The 21,296-nt window shown below is 50.4% G+C and overlaps 1 protein-coding gene across 3 annotated transcripts in view; it reads left to right on the top strand.

Annotated features, from left to right (window-relative positions):
* CUX1 (cut like homeobox 1) overlaps positions 1-21,296 on the top strand; it is a 347,445-nt gene that overhangs the window by 55,047 nt on the left and 271,102 nt on the right. For all 3 annotated transcript variants that reach the window (XM_040261791.1, XM_040261782.1, XM_040261799.1), the window contains exon 2: positions 19,446-19,556. In XM_040261791.1, the coding sequence (XP_040117725.1) occupies positions 19,446-19,556 (111 nt within the window). The remainder of the gene's footprint in view (positions 1-19,445; positions 19,557-21,296) is intronic.

The raw sequence follows: 21,296 nt of genomic DNA, 5'->3' as shown, positions 1-21,296 counted from the left end.
GTATCACCATTCCTCAGAAACTTGTGCAAGGTGTGACTAGAATGTCATGCCAGCCCACAGAGGAGCGTGAGTTATGGCCCAGCTCATGGAGGATGGAGGTGCTCTGGCAATGCCGTTTCAAGTACAGAGCGATTTCTGGACTTTTGCAGCCCCTTGAATTCCCAATTCGTGGCATGCTTTAGTGCCGGCCTTAAATAAAACCCTGAGAGGGTAAATCGTGCAGTGGGAGTCAAGGCTGCTGGAAATGGGGAACTGTGTGAGCGTTCTGGGGGCTCCCAACAGATAATTTTTGAATGGACAACCCTAGAGATGAAGACCTGGTTTGATTTCCAGCTGAAGCATAGTTTCCGCAGCCCTAGCCTGTGCTCTGCTGGACTGTCCCACCAGATGCTCTCTCTGCCGGGATGGTGGCCTTTGTAAGTTTTGTGTCCCAGCTAAGCCCTGGGCGACCTTCCAGGCTTCTTCAAGGCTGGTCACTTTAGAAATTTTAGAACTTATGTGGGAAATGCTTTTTTTCTGGAGATTTGAAGGAAAAGGTGAAACTCCTCAGTGAGGCCACCCCAATATAGCTGCGATGGGAATTGCAGGGCCATTGGAACATTGAGCCTGCCCTGTGGTGCTGGCCGCTCTTTGAGGCCTGGACTGGCAGGGAGAAGAGACAGGGTGTGGAGGCTTGGGTCAGAGTGTTTATCCACTGGTGGGAGCCTCTCAGTGAGGTTTGCTGAGTGGCTGCTCCATAGAAGGACTTCTTGGCTCAGCCTCCAAGGGCAAGAGGAATCCACATTCTTAGAGAATCTAGGATAGGTAGATGGAGAGAGTGATGGGAATTCTGAAGCCCTCAGGATGGGACTCAAGTGGCTCCCTGCAGAGAGGTGCCCATCCAAGCTTGCCTCCAAAGGACGTTGCAGCACCTGAGGGAGTTTTCAGACAGAATCAGTGACGAGGTGATGGCTGCAGCCTAATCATGGCAGTGGTGGCAGTGAGTAAGAGGGCAAAATTACTGAGGATTCTGGGGCCGTGTTTCCCTGTGTCACCAACACAGTGGGGTGGGATACGTGCCCCAGGAGAGCAGACCACTGTCAACAGCCTCCTGATTTCCAGCTTGCCTGAAGCCATGAAGCAGGCTTTCCATTGTGGGGCAGGAATGTTTGTGATAGCAGTGATGTCTGAGGGGAGCCAGAACTGCCAGGCACTGGGGGGACAGTCCCTCCCCATAGTAGGTGTGTCATCAACGTGCACTTGTTGAAAGGTGGAGGGTGTGTGTGGTAACAGTCCCCTCCCTGACTGGGGAGGGATAAAAGTAATCACAGTCAGCTTTGTGTCCAAAGGGCCAGTGCCCAGGCTTCCAGCGTGGCCTCCCCCAGCTCCTCTGCGGGCCCCTTGGGAGCAGGTCGGGAGCTCACCAACTTCAAGTTCACCATTCCCTCTCTGCCCCCGCCCCTCCCTGTTGGCATGAACTCCACAATCTGAAGGAACGAGAACACACAGACTTTCCAGTGACAGTGTGTGAAGCGAGGCCACTTACACATCTCCATCGACTAATATTTTTGGTATAAAGCCGTTGCTAAAATTAATTCCAGTCTGAAACTTGATGAATTCTCAGTCATGGAATTAACAGGTTTCAAATGGGAAAAAAAAAAAAATTGGCTCGATTAAAAATAAATGTTTGTGCCGGAAATTTGGAGCCTGTCCCTAACAAGCTGAATATGTTTTTTTTTTTTTTTTCCTCCCCATTTCAGAGGGTCTGTTTGCCTCTTTGTCTTTATGGGGAGAAAGTACTCATTCACACCAGACCACTAACCATGACCCACCGGCACTGATCTCTCATGAGCTGTCAGTATTGTCCTTTATGCCTAAGGCCAGCCTTTGGTCCACATGAGGAATGAGATGCCACCAGGCTCCATGGAGGACTCTGAGCTGCCTGTGGTACAAAGCAGGTCACACCCATGCTGCTGTGTGGGGGGCACTTGGTACCCAGAGGGCAGCCTTCTTTCAGCCAGTGCACCCACCCAATTGCCTCTTGTGTTTCTAGGTCTTCCTCTGAATCTATACCAAGCAAATCATGTAGGGCACTGTCTGGGTTTCATTTTTATTTTCAATGGGGTGTCAGACTTCCTCCGCCCATCTCTGTCCTCTGAGTGACAGGATGGAACTCCACATCATTCCACGTTAGACACCTATGATTTGACACCTTGAAGGCTCGGCCACTCCCGGGCGTGCTGGATTAGCACAGCCAGGAGAGGAGAAGAGGGCGTTTATTAGGAGTCTGGGGATTCTGCTCTCAGTTAACGAGGAGACTTGTAACAGTGAAGAGCGAGTTAGGCTTTCCTTAGTTATGCCGGTTTAAGGTTCGCATGTGGGGGCATCGTAAACACTCGACTCTTTTCATGCCCGGCTTCAGTGTTGAAAAACACCCAGGACGCAGCACCACCAGCACCCCCGCCCCCGTCCTTCCATCCCCAGATCTCAGTAGGTTTAGCTGTAAGAATCGAAAACTGGGGAACCCCCATTTATTTTAGCATGTGTGCACGTTTCAACAGAAACTTTCCTTCCTGGATTCATTTAAGTAGCAACAGTAATGCAAAAAAGCTGGATTTTATCAATAGTTTTTGCTTTTAAAAAAAAAGCATACCTAGGTGTCCTTGTAGTATCAGTGCTATGGAGTACTCCGTCCCACCTCCCTCCAGCTGTGGGACCAGTAGCGCGCCCCTGTCTGCCCCATCCGGCCTCTGGCAGCCGGCCGGGCCCAGGATCCAGCGGGGTGAGGTCAGCACGGGAAGGGCAGATGTGCAGGGCTGGGGAAGCCCGTTCCCCTGCTTTAAACCACAAATGTCTTTTGATAACTAGTGAAACTGGCAAGCAGAATGATTGAAAACATGTGAGAGGTAACTGGATCTAAGTTGCAAGTAGTACATATTTGAAAAGTTTTCCCCAATGTAAAAGTTACTCTTTAAGAGCCTTAAACTAATAAAAACAAGGAAATTCCATGTTACGGCTGCCACTCGGCCTTTCCATTTTTATTTCAGCAGTCAGATTTGACAGGTCCGCTGCCGATTGGCTCCAGGACCCCCACGAGCGTGTGAAGCCGGGGTGGCGGGAGCTAGTGGGGGAAACCAGGGCAGAAGCTGGCAGCAGCCTGGGCGGAGAAAGTCCCCGCCGACTTTCAGTGCCAGGCTCCTAATTCCATTTTAGTATATCCTATTTTCCCTTCTTGCGGCGGCTTCCTGTGTTACTTTGTTCACTGAAGCCAATTCAGGACTCACTTAGAGACGTTTTCTTGTTCCTTTCCCTTTTCTTGACCTCACTGCGGATTTTATGGGGTGGCTAGGCTGGCTCTCTCTTGCCCTTGGCCACCACGTTCCTTGCCCTGTGGCTTCTTTGCTGAACCGCATGACCTGCTCTGGCACAGGTCAAGAACCCGCCTGCACTGCAGGAGACGCTGGTTCGATTCCTGGGTCAGGAAGATCCCCTGGAGGAGGAAATAGCCACCCACTCCAGCATCCTTGCCTGGGAGATTCCATCGACAGAAGAGCCTGGCGGGCTACAGTCCATGGGGTCGCAAAGAGTTGGATGCAACTGAGCAAACACACACACACACACACACACTGCACTACCTGCTGTCATCCTCTCGCTCGAATCTGTTCTTCCTGTCACCGCCAGAATGAGCTTTCTAAAGTGATCTTCAGTGGCCTAGCGAGTCAGCCACACATGGATTCAATGCAGAGTCTGATGCACATTGAAGGCTCTGACGAGGTGCCCCCAGACTGTTCCCAGATCCACCTCCTGCCTTAGTGACCCAGCAGATAACCAGGAGCTGCCACTGTCTTGCCTTTTTTCACCTGTAAGCCAAGGGAACTGCCTCTACCCTCTCCGGTAGGGGATTGAGGGTGACAGGGACACAGAAAAGGGAGGCCGGGGGACTTGAAGACCTGGATCCCCAGTTCTACCCTTAGGACACAATCAGAGCTTAGAAGAGTCAGGAACCCTGTAGATGCCCCTGTTGGATCCTCGGAGCCCACCATCGCGACATCAGCCCCAAGCCCAGTGCCCTTTGAGAGCCTTCTTCTGCAGTGAAGGGAGCATTGTTAAGTGCAGAAAACAGGGCCTCTTACGTCTCACTCCCTTCCTGTGTACTCCCCATCACACACGAAGGTCCCCTTCACCTCCGAACCTCGATGTCCTTGCTCATCGGTGGAGCAGGTGTGATGGCTGTTGTCGAATCAGCACGGTGATGAAAAATGATGTGGGGTGTAAAGCATGAGTTGATAAGCTGTAGCTGCAGATGTTTTTATTACATCTCTCTGCCCATCCTGTGCCTTCTGGATGCCCCCTCTCCCCACCACCCCCACCCAATGAAATCTCATGCATCCTTTGGGGCTGTCTGTTATTACCTTTTCTATGAAGTGTTCTCCGATTCTCCCAGCAGAAGGTCCTGTCTTTCCTCTCAACTCCCAGCTGTCTCAGAACTGCTCCTTGCACATCCTGACTCATAGCACCTGGTCATCTTTCTCAGTTGTGAGCTCTGAGCACCGGCATGGGGCTTGTGCCCTTGTGTGTCCTGTCATGAGGAGCTCGGGAATGCCCCTGCTGGGTGGCTAAGCTGACCGGGTTGGGGTGGTGGGCAGAATCCTGAGGCATTTGGGCTGAGTGGCTGTTCTAAGGGAGAGAAACCTTTGGTTTCCACTGGCCGTTGTTTGACACAGGCATGCATGCTCGATCCGGCCGTCACTGAAACCAGTCACATCCTTTCCCCTGAGAGTCTTTAGGGGTGCAGGTGGAGTCTTCATGGTCTGCCCATGATTCACTAGACCTCCCCAGTTCAGGGGTTCCCCTGCAGCCCGGTATGCCAAGCCTCTGCTCTTGGCAGTTATATGCAGTTTCTTTAGTTTAATACAGATGTCTAGAAATCCAGTGAAACCTGTTGATTAGAAATCCATTGAAACCCACTAAGCAGACCCTTAGGGATGGGGTTGTAGCTAAGAGTAAAGCAAGATATCCTCTTTTGTCTCAGTCCTTGTTGAAAATCTTGATCGAATAAATACACTGGTGTGCTTTCCAGATTTAGTCTGTAGAGTATGCAGGGAACACAATTGATTGCTTTTACTTTTGATGGTTGAAGAGCTCGATTATCGTTTCGGATGCACGGCAATATTTCCTTTCTGTTTACATTAGCCTGGCATGACCAAATGTTTGCTGGTAAAGAAGACAGTGGCTGCTGCTTGTACATCACTGTCTGTAATGGGATGATGTGGGCAGAGAAAGGGCCAGAGAGTGTGACCAAGGCCATTCAGCCCGTGTTGCCTCTGAGGCTGCATGGGCAGCGCCCTGGGGAGGCCTCTGACTGGTATTACCCAGGGCGCCATGGGGTGGGAGGTGTCCTTTCATAAATTGTACTCTACTGGGAGCTGCCGTTTGTCCCCACACCAGGTCAGGATACTCTGCTCCCCTTTGCCCCTCAAGAAGTCACACAGATAACCAAGAATGGATGGTGCAGAGAGATGTCATTACAGGGCCAAACAAGTGGCTGTATTTTACCAAGTTCGAGAAAATCTTCTTAATGTATGTGTAGTTAAGAAATAGCATCTAGCGTTAGGGAGAAACAGGTGATGAGACCTTGAGCTTGGAGAAGTCATAGATAGAGAATGTTTTGTAACAGGCACTGATTTTTTTTTTGCCTCAAGAACTAGTCCCCTCTCCTACCCGACTCACTCCCTGTGGGGCACTTGGGAGACCGTGGAGTCACCCATCCACACCAGGCGAGAGCTTGGAGGTGCTGGGGCTGCACTGGCTGAGGGCGCTGGGTGCAAGTGAATATCGGAACCCACTCCAGAGTCAGTAGTAGACTGTTGTAATGCTGCTGGTCTCTTGTGTGTCCTTGTCCTTTCCTGTGACTTAGATAGTGAACAATAGCTCTGCAGCTGACTCTATAAAGTCTAATTTAAAGTGCCCCTCCAACTGTTTTTTTTTTGCGGGGGGAGGTTCCCTTGTGGTTCAGCTGGTAAAGAATCTGCCCGCAATGCAGGAGACCTGGGTCCGATCCCTGGGTTGAGAAGATCCCCTGGAGAAGGGAAAGGCTACCCACTCCAGTATTCTGGCCTGGAGAATTCCATGGACCATATAGTCCATGGGGTCACAAAGAATCGGACACGACTGAGCAGCTTTCACTTTCACTTTCCAACTGTTTTTAGGAAGCTCCCCAAGCAGGATGGATTGTGCTGGCAACTGGTGTTGCCATTCTGGTGCCCAGTGTGGGCAAACTGGCAGCAGCATTTCCAGGGCAGCTCTTGGAGCAGTGCGTGCCCCCCAACCTCTTTTTTCTCCTTAGGTATCCCTTTAGCATAGTCAGAAGTAAAACTCTTTGGGGAATTAAATGGCCCCTTTAAAATCTCACCCCTGGTCTCAGCACCTTCAGCCCTCCTGTGATGTCACCTGTTGGTGCCCAGCACCCAGGTCTCCTGATGATGGCGACCAGCCGCTCTGGTGTCGGGAGAGAGTGAAGGAATCACACGCGATGTTCACTCTCTCTGCCACACGAGTGTCATTCTGCCGGGCCATCTGGCCGGCAGCAGCTCTCAGCCAATGGCAGGATGTCGTAAACCTCGCTTGCTGAACACGGCACCAAAACCTTGAAAATTAACTGCAGAAATAAAATCAAAGCTGGCTCAGAGGTGGCATCTCTTGGCCTGACTTGAGCTATTCAAATGAACCTGCTCTGTGTTGCTGATAGATGTCTGTTTCAGGTTTGGTTTACCCCAGGAGCCACTTGGCATCATTCAACTTTTACTTATAAACTCCAGGCAAAAACATTTTGAGAGCTTTCTGGAGTTTTTATTTGCTAATTAAAATGTGAGAAGGGAACACAGCTACAGGTAGAGTTCTAGTGCAAGCCACAGCTGTGATTAAAAAAAAACCAAACCCGACAGTTTCAAAATGAAGTTATTAGCACTTCACCTATAACTGTGATAGCTTTTAACTTTCATGATCTGTCTCTTAAGCCCCCCTCCGCCCCCGTAGTGTATAAAAAAGGGAGCTAAGTGAGGAAATCAGAAGATACTTTATCCTTGCAGGAGAAAATAAGAACTACCATCTCTGTGAAACTTCTTTAACTTACAAGAGTTTTTTTTTTTTTCTTATTCTTTATGTCATGCAGTTTTCCAGCAACACTTCCAGCCAGGGTAGGTGGCATATTTTATAGATGAGAAAACCAAGGTTTAGGGCATTCTGGTGACCTTTCCAGACTTTTGTAAGCAGGATGGAGCTGACTTTTCCCCAAATTCTGCTACTTCCTAGACTCCACTAATGCTGGGCAAGACAGGGCTGTGTGAAAAATCACCCGGTATTGGGTTCCATGGCTTCCCTGATAGCTCAGTTGGTAAAGAATCTGCCTGCAATGCAGGAGACCCTGGTTCGATTCCTAGGTCGAGAAGATCTGCTGGAGAAGGGATTGGCTACTCACTCCAGTATTCTTGGGCTTCCCTGGTGACCCAGTTGGTAAAGAATCCGCCCGCAATGCGGGAGACCTGGGTTTGATCCCTTGGTTAGGAAGATCCCCTGAAGAAGGGAAAGGCTACCCACTCCAGTATGCTGGCCTGGAGAATTCCATAGAGTGGAGTCGCAAAGAGTCGGACACAACTGAGCGACTCTCAGGTTGGGTTTCATGTCTTCTACCATCTTCAGAATAACTAAAGGAAATGTCTTCTGCTTCTGGAAATCACATTCAACCGACTGGCCACCAAGCCCAACTGTATATTCCTAGGGAGTCCCAAAGTGAGTCTGTCCTTATACACACACTGGGTTTGCTTCCCAGCCTGCGTCCGGACCAGCAGCTGTTTGTGGCCGGGGGCACCCCGGCAGAGAGCGAGCGAGCTGCAGGGCGGTGGATAGATTTGCCGCCAAGTGTTTTCCCAGAGAAGTGGAAGGGAACCTTTGCCAAAGTGGCTGGTGCCCTAACAAATTGATTCCTGCCAAACAATAGAAATAAATATTTTCAACAGACAGAAATTTTGGCTCCCAAAGTATTCAAATTAAAGGCTTATTTCTGAAACAAATACTTTTGGAGGAAAACATTTACCAGCGTAGATGAGATCAGAATCCCTCCTTTTGGCAGTGGCATGATTATTTTTGAGGCCGAAACACGTTTTTCCTGCTCCTGCCTCAGTTTTAGCCCATGGCCTTGCCGCCTACTTCCTGGTGAAAGTCAAGTGCGTTAAGCCGCAGCTCAGGGAAGAAGCATCGTCAGGGTTTGTTTACCGCCAAGAGCCTCGACTTCCATGGAGTTAGCTGTCCAGAGCTGGATTAAGATCTCAGCTCTAACCCCTTCGTGCTGTGATTTGGGCGAAGCCTGGCCATCTGATCATGAGTTTATTACTCAGTCTGTGAAATGGGGCAACAGTTAATAATATTGTCCTCAGAACTTGGGGAGCCCTTCTAGGCCATCACCGTCCAACAGAACTTCCTGGGGTTGATGGAATCGTCTGTGTCTGCACCATTGTCTACAGTTGTCGCTAGCCCTCAACATATGCTCCTGCAGCTGGATCAGTCATTTAATTTCGATTCACGTGTGGCTGGTGGCCACTGTTTTGAAGAGTGGCATTCCCTTTCATCCACCTCACCCCATTCATTGGTCCCTGGTTTTCCAGAATTAATTGGTGACAGCTCAGCCCACCGGAGACCTCTCTCCACTGTGAATCTGTGGATTTGCACGGATCTGTTCTGACGTCCATCTCCTGTCCAGCAGCTAGACCAGTGGGTCGGGTTGCATCAAGCTAGGTAGGGAAATGAACATTTTAATCACAGCTTCTCCCCCGTCCCCAACCAGATCTGCCTTCATGGACATTTTAACTTTTTAACAAGATTCCATTTGGTTTTGGAGTTTGTCTCATAATGTGTACCAACTATAAGGAGAATGAGAAAAGAGGTGGAGACCAGGGTCCTCATCCCTGGGCCTTTGTTAGCAGGTACTTCACATCCATGCCCAGCCTTGGTCTCCTCATCTGTGATGTGGCCAAGCTCCTGCGCTGCCTCTCCCCCAACTTCATCCAGAGGCCTACATGACAGGGAGTGCCAGTCCCCTCAGCAGGGAAAAAGTGGAGGCTCTGGCCTCAGGGGATGAGCAGAAGATAAGAGGCTCACCCAGGAACAAGATGGGCCGGGGAGAGAGTGATAGCCCAGGAAAGTGAGATAATCAGACGGCAAGGACCAACCCCAGTGGCGCCATGGGGCAGGTGGGAAAGCTTTTGGTCAACTCAGAGAAGCACAAGATCAGAGAGGGGTAAGCTCTCCTGCCATCTGGAGCTGAGGCTGCTGGTGCAGAACTGAGTTTTTTTTGTGACGTGGCCAAAGAGAGCAATAAAGCACTCTTCTTATGACACAGACATTGTTGTAGCTCGGAACTGGTCAGAAAGCAGCAATTTCATTCGGTTTGGTTAATAAATTAAAGCAGAGCCCTGTTAGTTAGGGTTAAAGGGCGTCCTTCCCAGTCCCCACACCTGTCCTGGGCCGCGTGCACCCACAGCGACCTGGGCCTCTGCTCGCAGCTGTCTCACTCTGTGTCACCGAGACACCGTCTCTCACGTCTCGCTGTTCAGACGAGAGTCTGGCAAGTGTTACATGTAGTGCAATGCCTGTCGGATACACCTGGCATTCTTGTCTTTGCATAGTGGGTTTCCAACGGGGTGAAAAACAAACAAACAAACAAAAAATCAAGTCTTGGTTCTCTATTGAAATTTCTCTGTCCTGAGGAATTCACAGAAAGCCTTGTGTGAAAGCTTTGTACTTGTACTTTTGTTAGGCCGATTGATTTATTTTTATTCAGTTTTATTTTCCGAATAGGTAACGCATTCACTTGACCTGCAAGCAAAATTCTCTTTAAAAATATGAGAAATCTGCCCCCACCTCTGTCCCTGCCCACCTTTAGGTGGGAAGGCCTCTGGCAGGAAGTATATATTGGAGTAAATTGTTTCACTTGAATTTCTTAGATTGGGGGTTGATACCAACTCATCTCCCAGAATCAAGAAATACTGAGTACATACTGGATGTGTACTTGATGTATAATACCTTTTTTTTTTTTTTTAAGAGTTAAACGAACATGAGAATGTAATCTTTATTTGAGGTGGGGGTCTAAAAGTATCTGGAAGAGCACCTAACACTTTCACTTTTTCCTACGCTAGTAACATCACTCTTAGAGGACATTTCATCTTATGTAATCCTTGTAGCAGCTCTGCATGCATCAGCATTCTGATCCAAGTTAGAAATCTGGCTTGGTCCAGAGGCAAAAGGTGGTGGGAGTCTCTATGCAAATGAATCTCTGCACCGGCCTGCAGGTACCACCTCCCCAATTCCTGGTTCCCAGAAGTTCCCTCTCCTTTGTCTAGGTACTGGGAACCCTACTGTGCTGTGAGACCCACCCAGCCAAGAGGTTGGGGAGTTCTCTTCATCTGGACTCTAAGTTAAGATGGGAGATGAGCTGTCAGGTTTCTGCAAGGGTTGAAACAGTGTTTCTTTTTTCATTGGAGTATAATTGCTTTACAATGTTGTGTTAGTTTCTGCTGTAGAACAAAGTGAATCAACTGTGTGTCTGCATATCTCCCCTCCCTCTGGAGCCTCCCCCACCCCACCCCAGCCGTCTAGGCTGTCTCCAAGCGCTCCAGCTCTGATCCAGCAGCTCCCCACTAGCAGTGTTACACGTGGAGTGTCTCTGTGCGGGTGCTGCTCTCCCAGTTCATCCCACCCTATCTTTCCCTGGTCTCCATGTCTTTTCTCTACCTCTGAGTCTCTATTCCTGCCCTGCACGTTGATACATTTGTGTCCTTTTTTCTAGCGTTTGTCATACAGAGAGGGAGTCTGTCAGAAAATGAAACAATGTTTCTGATGAAGCCCCCAGACGGCTTGCAGCTTCAGCTATAGGCAGTCTCTGTTATGTTCCCACACTTGGTTGGGTACCCACAGGGTATGGTTGACTCAGAGAGCTCACCTCCCATCAGTCTGCTCAGCCTGCGCGGCCAGCTTGCACTGCCCACCTGCTGTGTGCTGGGCTCTGTGCTGGGTGCTCCCCACCTCCCAGTGCCTTCTGCTGGATGGGACCTCCCTCATGGGGAGCGGACACAGGCCCTGCTGATGGGCCGAGCCTCCACAGCAAGCCCCCCACGTCTGCTCTGCTGCTCCCTGTGTCCTCGAAGCACTGTTGGCACAGACTTTCCTGTCCTGGTTTTCCTGTTTCCTTTTCTCATAGTGGAGCATTGGTGACAGTGACTTCCTTGACTGCCCGGAGAGCTTGCTTCAGCAGAGATGAGCCCCCTTTAGTCAGGTGATCCTAATTGTTAGGAAAAAATGGTACCACCCTAGGGAACCACAGTCCTTTGAAGCTGAGAAGAGGGGGTGGGTCCTCTAGGCACCCCTGCCCTCCCTCCTTATCCGTTCTCACCTTCAAGAAGGTGCCTCTGTCAGCTTATCCTCTTCCTCCTCAGCCCCCACAGTCTTCTGAACTGTTCTCTGCCTTTCTAGGGTCAGTACCTGGGCCAGGCTTTTTCTGGCAGCCTCCCTTTCCCACTGTTGGCCTTGCTGTCTGCAGTTCTGAAATTTGCCCCCCTTTGTCGGTCCTTCTGTCTGGAGTGCATCCTTGCCCACCCCAGAATTCTCTCGAAGGTGCTATTATTTTTATGAAGCTGTTTTTTTATTTTCTCTGAAGTGGAAGTAAGCTCTCTTCCTTTGAACCCTTTTGTACTTACTCTGAACTTCTGTTAGAGCATTTAGTTTCTTTTCCTTTTCTTTTTTTTTTTTAAGCTTACCCTTTCATTTGGCAAGTTCTGACTACTGTAGTCCCTCAGTGTCAGCTCAGGCCCCTTATATAAAATGGTTTAGTATTTGCATATAACCCAAGTACATCCTCCCTTATACTTTAACCTTCTCTAAATTACTTACGCTACCTAATATGATGTGAGTACTATGTAAATAGTTATAAATACAATGCAAATAGTGTGTAAATAGCTGCGGGCTTGTGGTGAATCCTAGTTTTGCTTTTTGGAACTTTTCTGGGATTCCCCGCCTGCCCCCCATTCCCCCGCCCTGAATATTTTCAATTGCTTCTGAATTGAATCCCTGGGTACAGAGTCCACAGTTCTGGAGGGCCGACCATGAGGTGCCCCAGCACCAGGCGAAGCGATCTCAGTCCTTCCCAGAGCTCATAACCTGTGGAGCATGCAGCGTTAAGCTAGCACCCAGGGAAACACAGACTCACAAATGAGGGTCGCTGCCAGGAGGCACCGGTCACAGGGCTACGTGCACACCTTCCAGAGGGGCGAAGAGCATGAGGGGCAGGGAAGTGGCATTTGAGCTCCAACATGTTCTGGGAGCGAGAAGGGAAGGGCCTCCTAAAAGAAGGAACAACCCGTGCTGAGGGCCGGAGGGGAAGGAGGGGCCCCACTCTGTGGGCTGCAGGAGGAAGGCCGGCCTACAGTACAGGGCTCTGGTGGTCTCATCCAGCCCCCCTGGGAAGCCCCTGAAGGCTTATGCAGGGGATGACGTGTCTCCTTTTCTGCAGGGTGTGTGTGTGGGGGGGTGTGGATGTGTGTGTGCTGATCTCCTTACAGTTGTGTGCTGATTAACATCCATGAAGGGACCAGGCACTTTGGTCTCCCATTCAAAGACCCTCCTCGAAGCTCCATGTTCATACACTGGTGCCTCCTGCTGTCCTGCCTCTCATGGCTCTGCTTCTCTCCCCTGTCCCCCTTTCCTGCACCGCCTGCCTTCTGTCGAGAACCTCCTGGGCCGCATGCAGGTCCATCTAATTTTGCAGAGAGTACAGAGTCGCTGTTCTTTGCCATGGGGGCTTCCTGGACAGGGATGCTGATTGCCCATCCTCAGTCTGAAGCACAAGACACAGTCCTGCAGCCAAAATTCAGATCTTGGTATCGCCCAGCGGTGAATCCAAGAGGGTGAGTGGAAAAGTGATGGGTAAGAGTTAGGTGTCAGAAGAAACACTTGGGAAATACGGGGTCAGACTTGGTTCTCTAGCTAGGCTTATGAAATAAGTGGAAAACATGAACTTTTCTCTAGGGAGTTCTGCAAGTTTCTCCTTGAAACAGAGACCGTCCTCCATCCACATACCTGTGAAGAGAACAAAAAGCATTTCCTGCGGGACCACGTGGAGGGCTCTGCCAGGAATGAGGTGTTCATAGGCCCTTATCAGTCCTTTGAAGCTCATGTCTCATTATGGGGGCAAAAAAAATGAGATTTTAAAAGATAAATGTTTACTTTTTAGGAGTAGTCCTTACGTTTACATGTTCAAAATCCGCCAAGTACAAAAGGGTAGTTGGTGAAAGGATCTCCCCAACCCCCTGAGGCCCCTACCTGTTCACTTTCCTCTCCAGAATAAGGAATCTCACGGGGATCTTGTATATAAGCACATTTTGTATGTGTGTTCCCACTTACAGTGGATCATGTCCTGGTCACTGTCTGTGACTTCTGATTGAACACAGTGTGTCCACTCTGGCACCAGCCCCCTCTGAGCAGCCCTTTCACCACTTGCGTGCCGAAGCCAACCTCTCCAGGGGGACCTGACCCGGCTCCTGCTTCTTCCGAGTCCCCGTTCATGGTCTCTGTCAGCACTAGTCACAACCATGGGTTGTGCTAGAGACTCGGTGAGCCCAGAGGAGGAGGAGATGGAGGGTAATGGGAACTCAGGCCATCCCATCCACAAGCCTCAGCTGAAATGGGCATCTTTCATGAAAATGTGGAGCCCTTTCTTGCTGGCAGTGTGTCTTGCCTTATCTAATGCCTCTGTTTTTGTTCTACCAGCCTGGTCCCATCTGTCTTGTTGCTCTTCCATGCCAGCCTTGTCTCCTCCCCTGGACTGTGGGCACCCTGGAGCCCCCAGCCTAGTTGGGGATGGTGGTGGCACAGTGCATAATGGCCTGAGGTCAAGTACGTGGTTCTGAGAGAACCAAGAACTCCCCTTGATGGAGTACTCACCACGCCTCAAGGTGGAGGTGCATTCCCTTGGTGATCTCCAGGAAGGGCACATCATTTGACAAAACCACACAGGTGACAGCAGGGGTGGAGCCTAGAAGCAAAGCCAGGGTTCCCTGAAGAGTCTTCAGGTGTCCCCTGTAGGAGGCCAGGGAGCGGATAACAGAAGAAGGCAGGCTGGTGGGCTTGGGGCCTTCACCCCTTTCTACCCAGGGTGGCTTCCACTTGTCCTGTTGTTCCACTGCAAGAAACGAAATGGAAAATGCTCAGAGGACTACTTGGTGCAGAAACCATGGCTGGCCCTCCCCTTTTGCACAAGTGCTCTCATTTTCTCTAGTAAAGCCACTTTAAATTCTTATATAGGATTTGCTGTTGATTAGTTGACAGATAAGCTTGAAAAAAGCATCAGATGAACCAACTCTTTGGGTCAAAGTTAGCAACAGTGAAAAGACAATACTTTACTCTGATGCTGGGCTGGCGTGTTTTCCCCACCAACCCCAGGGCGGGGGCTGGGGGGAAAGGGGGCCTGTTTGCCTCTACTCAGAGCACTGGCAGGCCCGGCCTGGGGGCTTCAGGGAGAGAGAATCTCACAAAAGTGGCGGCAGCATTGCAGGTACCCCCCCCAGTTTAAAACAGACAGACAACTGACACATTCACTTTGAAGGAGAGCAGTTCCAAACTGAAATCACTGACATTAAGACATGTGTTTTCTTGGGGAGAAACTTCCATGCGGAACTTCCCTGACCAGGGATTGAAACTGCAGTGTAAGGGCAGAGCCTTAACCACTGGGCAACCAGGGAAGGTCCCTCAGTTTCTTTTAAATTACATGGTCACTTCTTATTTGTGTGTGTGTTTAATAAGTCTTTAATCCTTGGCTAAGAGGCTGGAGTTCAGGAAGAGAGAAACTTCCAGTGTTGAGAGCTCTGCCCTTTGAGGATCTGTTAGAAATGGAGAAAAAAACATCCCAGTAGTCAGAGTCTGTGAGGAAAACAGGATTGCAGCTTCCATAGCTCTAGGGCCAGGTCCCCAGTTTCCTGGGTGAGGTGTCCAAAGCCAGGGGTCTTTCCCTGGACCTTGATGCCTCTTGACATTGGTCATCCCACAGTGACTTTGAAAGAAAACTCCAGAGTTTCTGTATCCAGGTGCCATCCTTGCAAGATGCTTTATTGGTACCATCAAGCTCTTTCAGCTGAGTTGGCAATACCGCTGATCAGAGTCTGTGGGTTTGCTGCCCACTTCCATCACCTGGGACTTGGGTTTGCAGTTGTTTCCACAGAACAGTTCTGAGTAGTTCAGAGGGGACACCCTCCTCTGCCCTCCCGTGGGAAGGTTGGGACTTGACTGAGTGTGGTGTTTTAGGCCACCAGCCATCTCCTCCTCGTTCACAAGCCCCGAGATTGGCCCATGTGCAGCACGTTGTGTAAGAAACAGCTGTTGTTTTGACAAAGGACGTGCTTGTCTCACTTTTTGAATCACCAGTGTGAGTCAGGGGGTCATCTATTCCAGGGCTCTGCCCCTGGGCAGGTGGACGCAGAGACCATGCACACTCATGTATGGGACGCAGTGTGTAAAATTACGTGTGCATTTTTTCACATTAGCAGTTTTGAAATATATATATATATATATAAAATTAATATGTATTGCAGTTTTTCCAATCAGGTAATTTATGCATGTGGCAGAATAGCCGAAAGATACATGAAGAGCAGGTCGCCTCCTTCCCTTGGCCTCTCAGAGCCAAGCACAGTTTCAGGTTTATCTTTTTAGAGACAATTGAAGCGTATGCAACTGTGTGTGTAGATATTCTTTTAAACAGTGTGGTACTGTTTTGCACTTTGGTTTTGTCTTTTTTTTGCTTCAATTTATTTATTTTTGGGGGGCGATAGGCTGCATCAGGTCTTAGCTGTGTCATGTGGAATCTTTTGTTGTGATGCAGAGACCCTCTAGCTGTGGCACGGAGACCCTCTAGCGAGGCATGCAGATTCTCTAACTGTGGCACACAGACTCTCTAGCTGTGGTGCACACACTCTCTAGTTGTGACATGCAGACTCTCTAGTGTGGCGCACACACTCTCTAGTTGTGACATGCAGACTCTCTAGCTGTGGCGCACACACTCTCTAGTTGTGACATGCAGACTCTCTAGCTGTGGCGCACACACTCTCTAGCTGTGGCACATACTCCAGAGCATGCAGGCTCAGTAGTTGCTCTGTAGCACATGGGATCTTAGACCCCTGACCAGGGACTGAACCCTTGTCCCCTGCATTGCAAAGTGGATTCTTAACCACTGTACCACCAGGGAAATTCCTGCTTCAGTGTATCTCAAATATCATTCCACCTCATATAGTACAGGTAGGAATTTTTGTTGTTGTTGTTCTTTGTGAATTTTTAATGCCTTTCAGATGTGGAGACTCTCTATGCTCCTTGTGACATGTGACCAGTGACTCAGGAGCTGGGAGTTCTGTATTTCAGGCCTCCACTGCCACCTCCCCGAAACGTTAAATTCCCTTGATAATGCAACATTGTTTGTGCAGATAATAAAACAGTATTTGGGTTAGATTGATTAGCCATCTCCTGCTTTTGTGTTGTCCCCAGAACCTTCTTACAAAGCCTTGATGTCCTCCGGAGGACTCAGTAAGGAGTTGAGAGCCTTGAACCTGAGCTTCCAAGCCCCGCAGCACTGGAGGCTCGGGCCCTCCTCCTTGTTGTGCCAGTCTGTTTCCGTGGTGGCAGGTGGCCACACTGGGTGCAATTTGAAAGAGCCTGGTTGGTTTTTCACATGGGTCTGCTTGTGTCTGCACGTGTGGGGAAGGGGTGTGGGCCTTCCTCCCCCAAACATCACGCCTGCCAGCAGCAGTTCACCCCAGGTGCCCTGGCCTTGCCATCCCATGATAGGGGTGGCTTAGTCTGCCTTCCATCGAGTGACTGTTGCCAGGCTCAGCCTTTCTGAGGGGCACATGGGGGGCCGAGGGGCTCAGAGGGACCCCCAGACGATGTGTTGTTCTGTGCACAGGGGAAGATGCACAGTAGAAGATGGGAAGGCAGGGTCGGGTCTGGGATCTCATAGTCACCAGTGAGCCCCCGGCATCCAGCACCTGGTGGCAGAAATCACCAGACGTCCTCCGCCTAGATGACAGCCCCCTCCCAGGAAGCAGGGTCTCCACTGAAGGCGCTTTGTTTTTCTCTTAAGTTTTCTGCATCTGTGTATGATTGGAACCAAACATCAACTTTACTTTTTTTGTCATATTTCAATATTGGCCTTTCTTTTCCTCCCCCTTTCTTGAAATCTCCTTTTATAACTTCTGCTGCTGCTGCTTAAATATAGATGTCTTAGTCCTCCTCCTTACCAGATTGTTTATATTTTTGAGAAGCCTTCTGCTTATCTGCGACTGCTCTCTCCTCTGTCTCCATCCCCACGCTGCCACATTGGTTTTGGTTGCTCTTTTCTTCCCTTGCCTTCACTTGACTGGGATGTGTTTCAAATGTGGTCTATCAAAATGTGCAGTGTTTCCCTCTTTTCTGCAGTAGCTTTGACATCTGTTCTTGAAATCGAGCCCACGTTATTCTTTTGGACTTGCTTGCCCAAGATCTGCTGCGATGCCAGAAGCAGGGAAGGAAGGCGGGAGAAAGAGAGTGGTGTGGTGGTACCTCCCCCATCTCTTCGTACCGCACCCCCACTTTAAAAACTGCCTGCCATTTCCAAGTTGACAGCACCCTAGATGTTTGTTCCAGCACTCTGCCACCCTGTCTGGCAGCGGCCCACCCCGCAGCGGAACGAATGAAGTGCTCAGCAGCAGGGGCTCACAGACGCCTTCGGTTACTTCCGCCAAAAAGGAAGCCGGGTGGGTGGCAGGCAGGGGAGGAAGGCTCTTGGCTTCCTGGGTGTCTGTGGATGGCTCTTCGGCTTGGTTTTTCCTCGCCATCCGTAGCCCTGCTGGGCCTTGGGGTGACGGGCCAGACCATGGAGAAGCCACTTGGAGCCGCCGCTTGATCCCAAGCAAGATGTGTGTCTTTAGCAGCCGAAGCCATCCAGCGCGAAAATGCGCCTCTCCGTGGCTTCCGGAATGTATCTTCTCACTCCTGCTGTCCGCCCAGGACACCACCCTGGGCCCATCTGCCGCAGGCTTGTTTGACACATAGCCTCTTGGCAGCTCGTCCCAGAGCTCCTGAGGCCAGGACACGGGCTCTCTGATGTTCTGAGTGTCAGTTTGTGGTGTGTGACAGAAGTCTTCTCATGGGAGACCCATTCCTGGTGGTTCTCGAGAGTCCCAGGGGCCAGTTAAAGAGTTGGGGGGCAACACTGTTTCCAGGTGCTTCAGTTCCCAAGTTGATACAGTGCTGAAAGTCGGTATTCTTGGGGCTCGCCTCTTAAGGTCCCTCTTGAGAATGACTCAAGTGATTGCAGCCATGAAATTAAAAGATGCTTGCTCCTTGGAAGGAAGGTTATGACCGACCTGGACAGCATAGTAAAAAGCAGAGACATTACTTTGCCAACAAAGGTCCATCTAGTCAAGGCTATGGTTTTTCCAGAGTCATGTATGGATATGAGAGTTTGACTATCAAGAAAGCTGAGCACCAAAGAATTGATGCTTTTGAACTGTGGTGTTGGAGAAGACTCTTGAGAGTCCCTTGGACTGCAAGGAGATCCAACCAGTCCATCCTAAAGGAGATCAGTCCTGGGTGTTCATTGGAGGGACTGATGTTGAAGCTGAAACTCCAATCCTTTGGCCACCTGATGCGAAGAGCTGACTCATTTGAAAAGACCCTGATGCTGGGAAGGATTGAGGGCAGGAGGAGAAGGGGGTGACAGAGGATGAGATGATTCGATGGCATCACTGACTCAATGGACATGGGTTTGGGTGGACTCCGGGAGTTGGTGATAGACAGGGAGGCCTGGCGTGCTGCGGTTCATGCAGTCACAAAGAGTCGGACACAACTGAATGACTGAATTGAACTGAGAACGACTAACAAGTCCTGAAACATGCCTATAGTTAACCCACTAAGTATTTGTAAACAAAAGCAAATCAGATGTGGCTGTAGAAGACTCCAGGCCCAGACTGTTGAAGGAGAGTCAGAAAGATGCCCCGAGTCGAGCAGCAGGACTGGGACCTGGGAATGTGGCAGGAAGAGGTGCTTGTTAGGAGCAGAGGCGAGCGACACTGGGGAGGGGTGGCGTTTGGGCACTGGCCTGACTGGTTTTAGCAAAGCAGTATGCATCTGCACGTTGTGTTGTAGAAGCCACCGCTTGTGAGGTGTGTGTGGGTATACAGCACGTCAAGTTAAGCAGGTTTGGGGCATGGACAGGGTGGTGGGGCCGGATGGGAGCCCAGGCCTCTTTCCACTGGTCCCCAGTCCCTCCTGGGCCACAAGGCAGTGATCCTTGGCACCACAGGCTCTCCCCCGGTGTCCTGGTCATGTGCAAATATACTCTCCTCTCTTCAGAGTGTAATTACAATCTGGTCTTCCCTTTTTGTTTCTCTCAACAGAGAGAACTCGATGCCACCGCAACAGTATTGGCAAACCGGCAAGATGAAAGTGAACAGTCAAGAAAGCGGCTCATCGAGCAGAGCCGTGAGTTCAAGAAGAACACTCCAGAGGTGAGCGGCATCTCTGTGCTGGGCTTGGGCTCTCTGAAGAAGGGTAGGGTCTTCCCGTTCTAGGGTACGTTCAGAACACCAGCTGTCTGCTGCTTCCTTTCAGCCATCCTCAGCCCTAGTGGTGAGCCCCTGTGCGGGCTGGGGACTGGATTAAACCCTAGCTGACTCTTGATGCGGATACTGAACTAGCTGGGTGGCCAGGTCAGACCCCCAGACCCTCTGTGTGCACATCTGTAGGCAGGGCCCTGGAGAGGCGCATGAAGGCTTCATGCGTCTGAGGATACAATATGCCGACGATGCTTCTTGGAAAACATTCAGTCTGGTCGGGCCTTTCGGGACCCTCTGTGTTTCCCCCCTTCCTTGGGGGAAGGGGGAGAAGGGACTGTGCTCTTGTTGCACTCCTCTTTTTTGGGGGGACGTACGTGTTCAGAGGACAGTGTTTAGAGTGGCTCGAGCAGCCTTTTCCTGCCCTGTTTCCTTGGTCCCTCATTCCCTGAGTCTTTATCAAAGGATTCAGAAGACGAAAAAAAAAAAAAAATACAGGAGAGTTTTACAGACCGTCAGGCAGACATGGTGATTGCTTTCCGGGAGCTTCTGCCAAATGAGTCCACAGTGGTTCTTGTGCCGGGGGCTTGCACCCAGCCTCCTGCACCCCCCATGGCAGGTGCTCAGAGCTCCAGCCCTGGCTCCCAGGCCTCCCCAGATTCTTCCAGGGAAGACAAAGGAACAGGCCTGGAGGAAAAGGTGATTGCTGGGAGGGGTAGTCCAACTTTCATAATAGTCCCAAAAATGATGTGTGGCTTGAATTTTTATTTTTTTTTAAAGTAGATTCATTTTAAGTGTTTCAAAGGAGCTTGCCATCTAAGGGAGTGTTACCATGAATCATTTGGGGAAACAAATAATTAACCCTCGATTTTCAGAATAAATATTTCAGGAGAAAAAAATCTTGGTAGTCCAGTGGCAAGAAACAAGGGAGGAATGGCAGGACCACCCAAGGATTTTACATTTTAGACCCACTGCTTGTCCTGTCTACCCCCACCCCCACCCCCACCCCATCCCCGCCCCCAGCCCCTGCCCTGAGGTGTGTGTCTTCAGTGTTGTTACTGAGCAGACACGTGGGTCAGTAACTCAGGCCTGGGAGGTTACCGCCTTCTGTGCTGCTGGGGAGTGCCGGGTGGGAAGGGGGAGAAGGGACTGGTGGTCTCCACGTCCCACCTCGTTGTGACAGTAAAGGCAAGAGGGGAGAAGGCCGTTGAGCGACCAGCCACCTTCCTCCTCTCAGACTGCTCAGAGCAGACCTTCCTGGAGGGTCTCGCTGTGGGGTTCCTCGTGCTCTGGTCTTTGACTTTGTTTCCCTAGACCCACCCCGGTCAGGTATGTCTCTCCAGCCACGCTCGGCCTTGATCAAGCAACTAGCTATCCCCACTGTCCTGTGTTCTCACTGCTGTTCCCTTGGTGACCATATATCCAGGGTGGTCATCGGAAACCTAAAAGAGAAGGGCAAGGTCATGCTTCCGAGGCCTCAGTCACCAGTAGGTAGATATAATCCATCCTATGATGAAGTGCCTTGAAGAGAACTGGATTCCTGGGTGTTCCTCTCAAGTCTCCGTGTCCCGCTGAAGGTGGTACCCGCTGAGGAAGGGCGTGTCCCCCTCCTGCCACTTCGGGCCCAGCACTCGCTTAATAAATGTTGACTGGACTGAATGGGCCCGTCCCTCCACTGGCGTATAAACAGGCCTC

Source organism: Oryx dammah, unplaced genomic scaffold (assembly GCF_014754425.2).
Source record: "Oryx dammah isolate SB20612 unplaced genomic scaffold, SCBI_Odam_1.1 HiC_scaffold_2, whole genome shotgun sequence".
Classification (NCBI taxonomy): domain Eukaryota; kingdom Metazoa; phylum Chordata; class Mammalia; order Artiodactyla; family Bovidae; genus Oryx; species Oryx dammah.
Note: the sequence above shows the minus strand (reverse complement) of the source record. Positions and strands in the feature narration are given on the sequence as shown.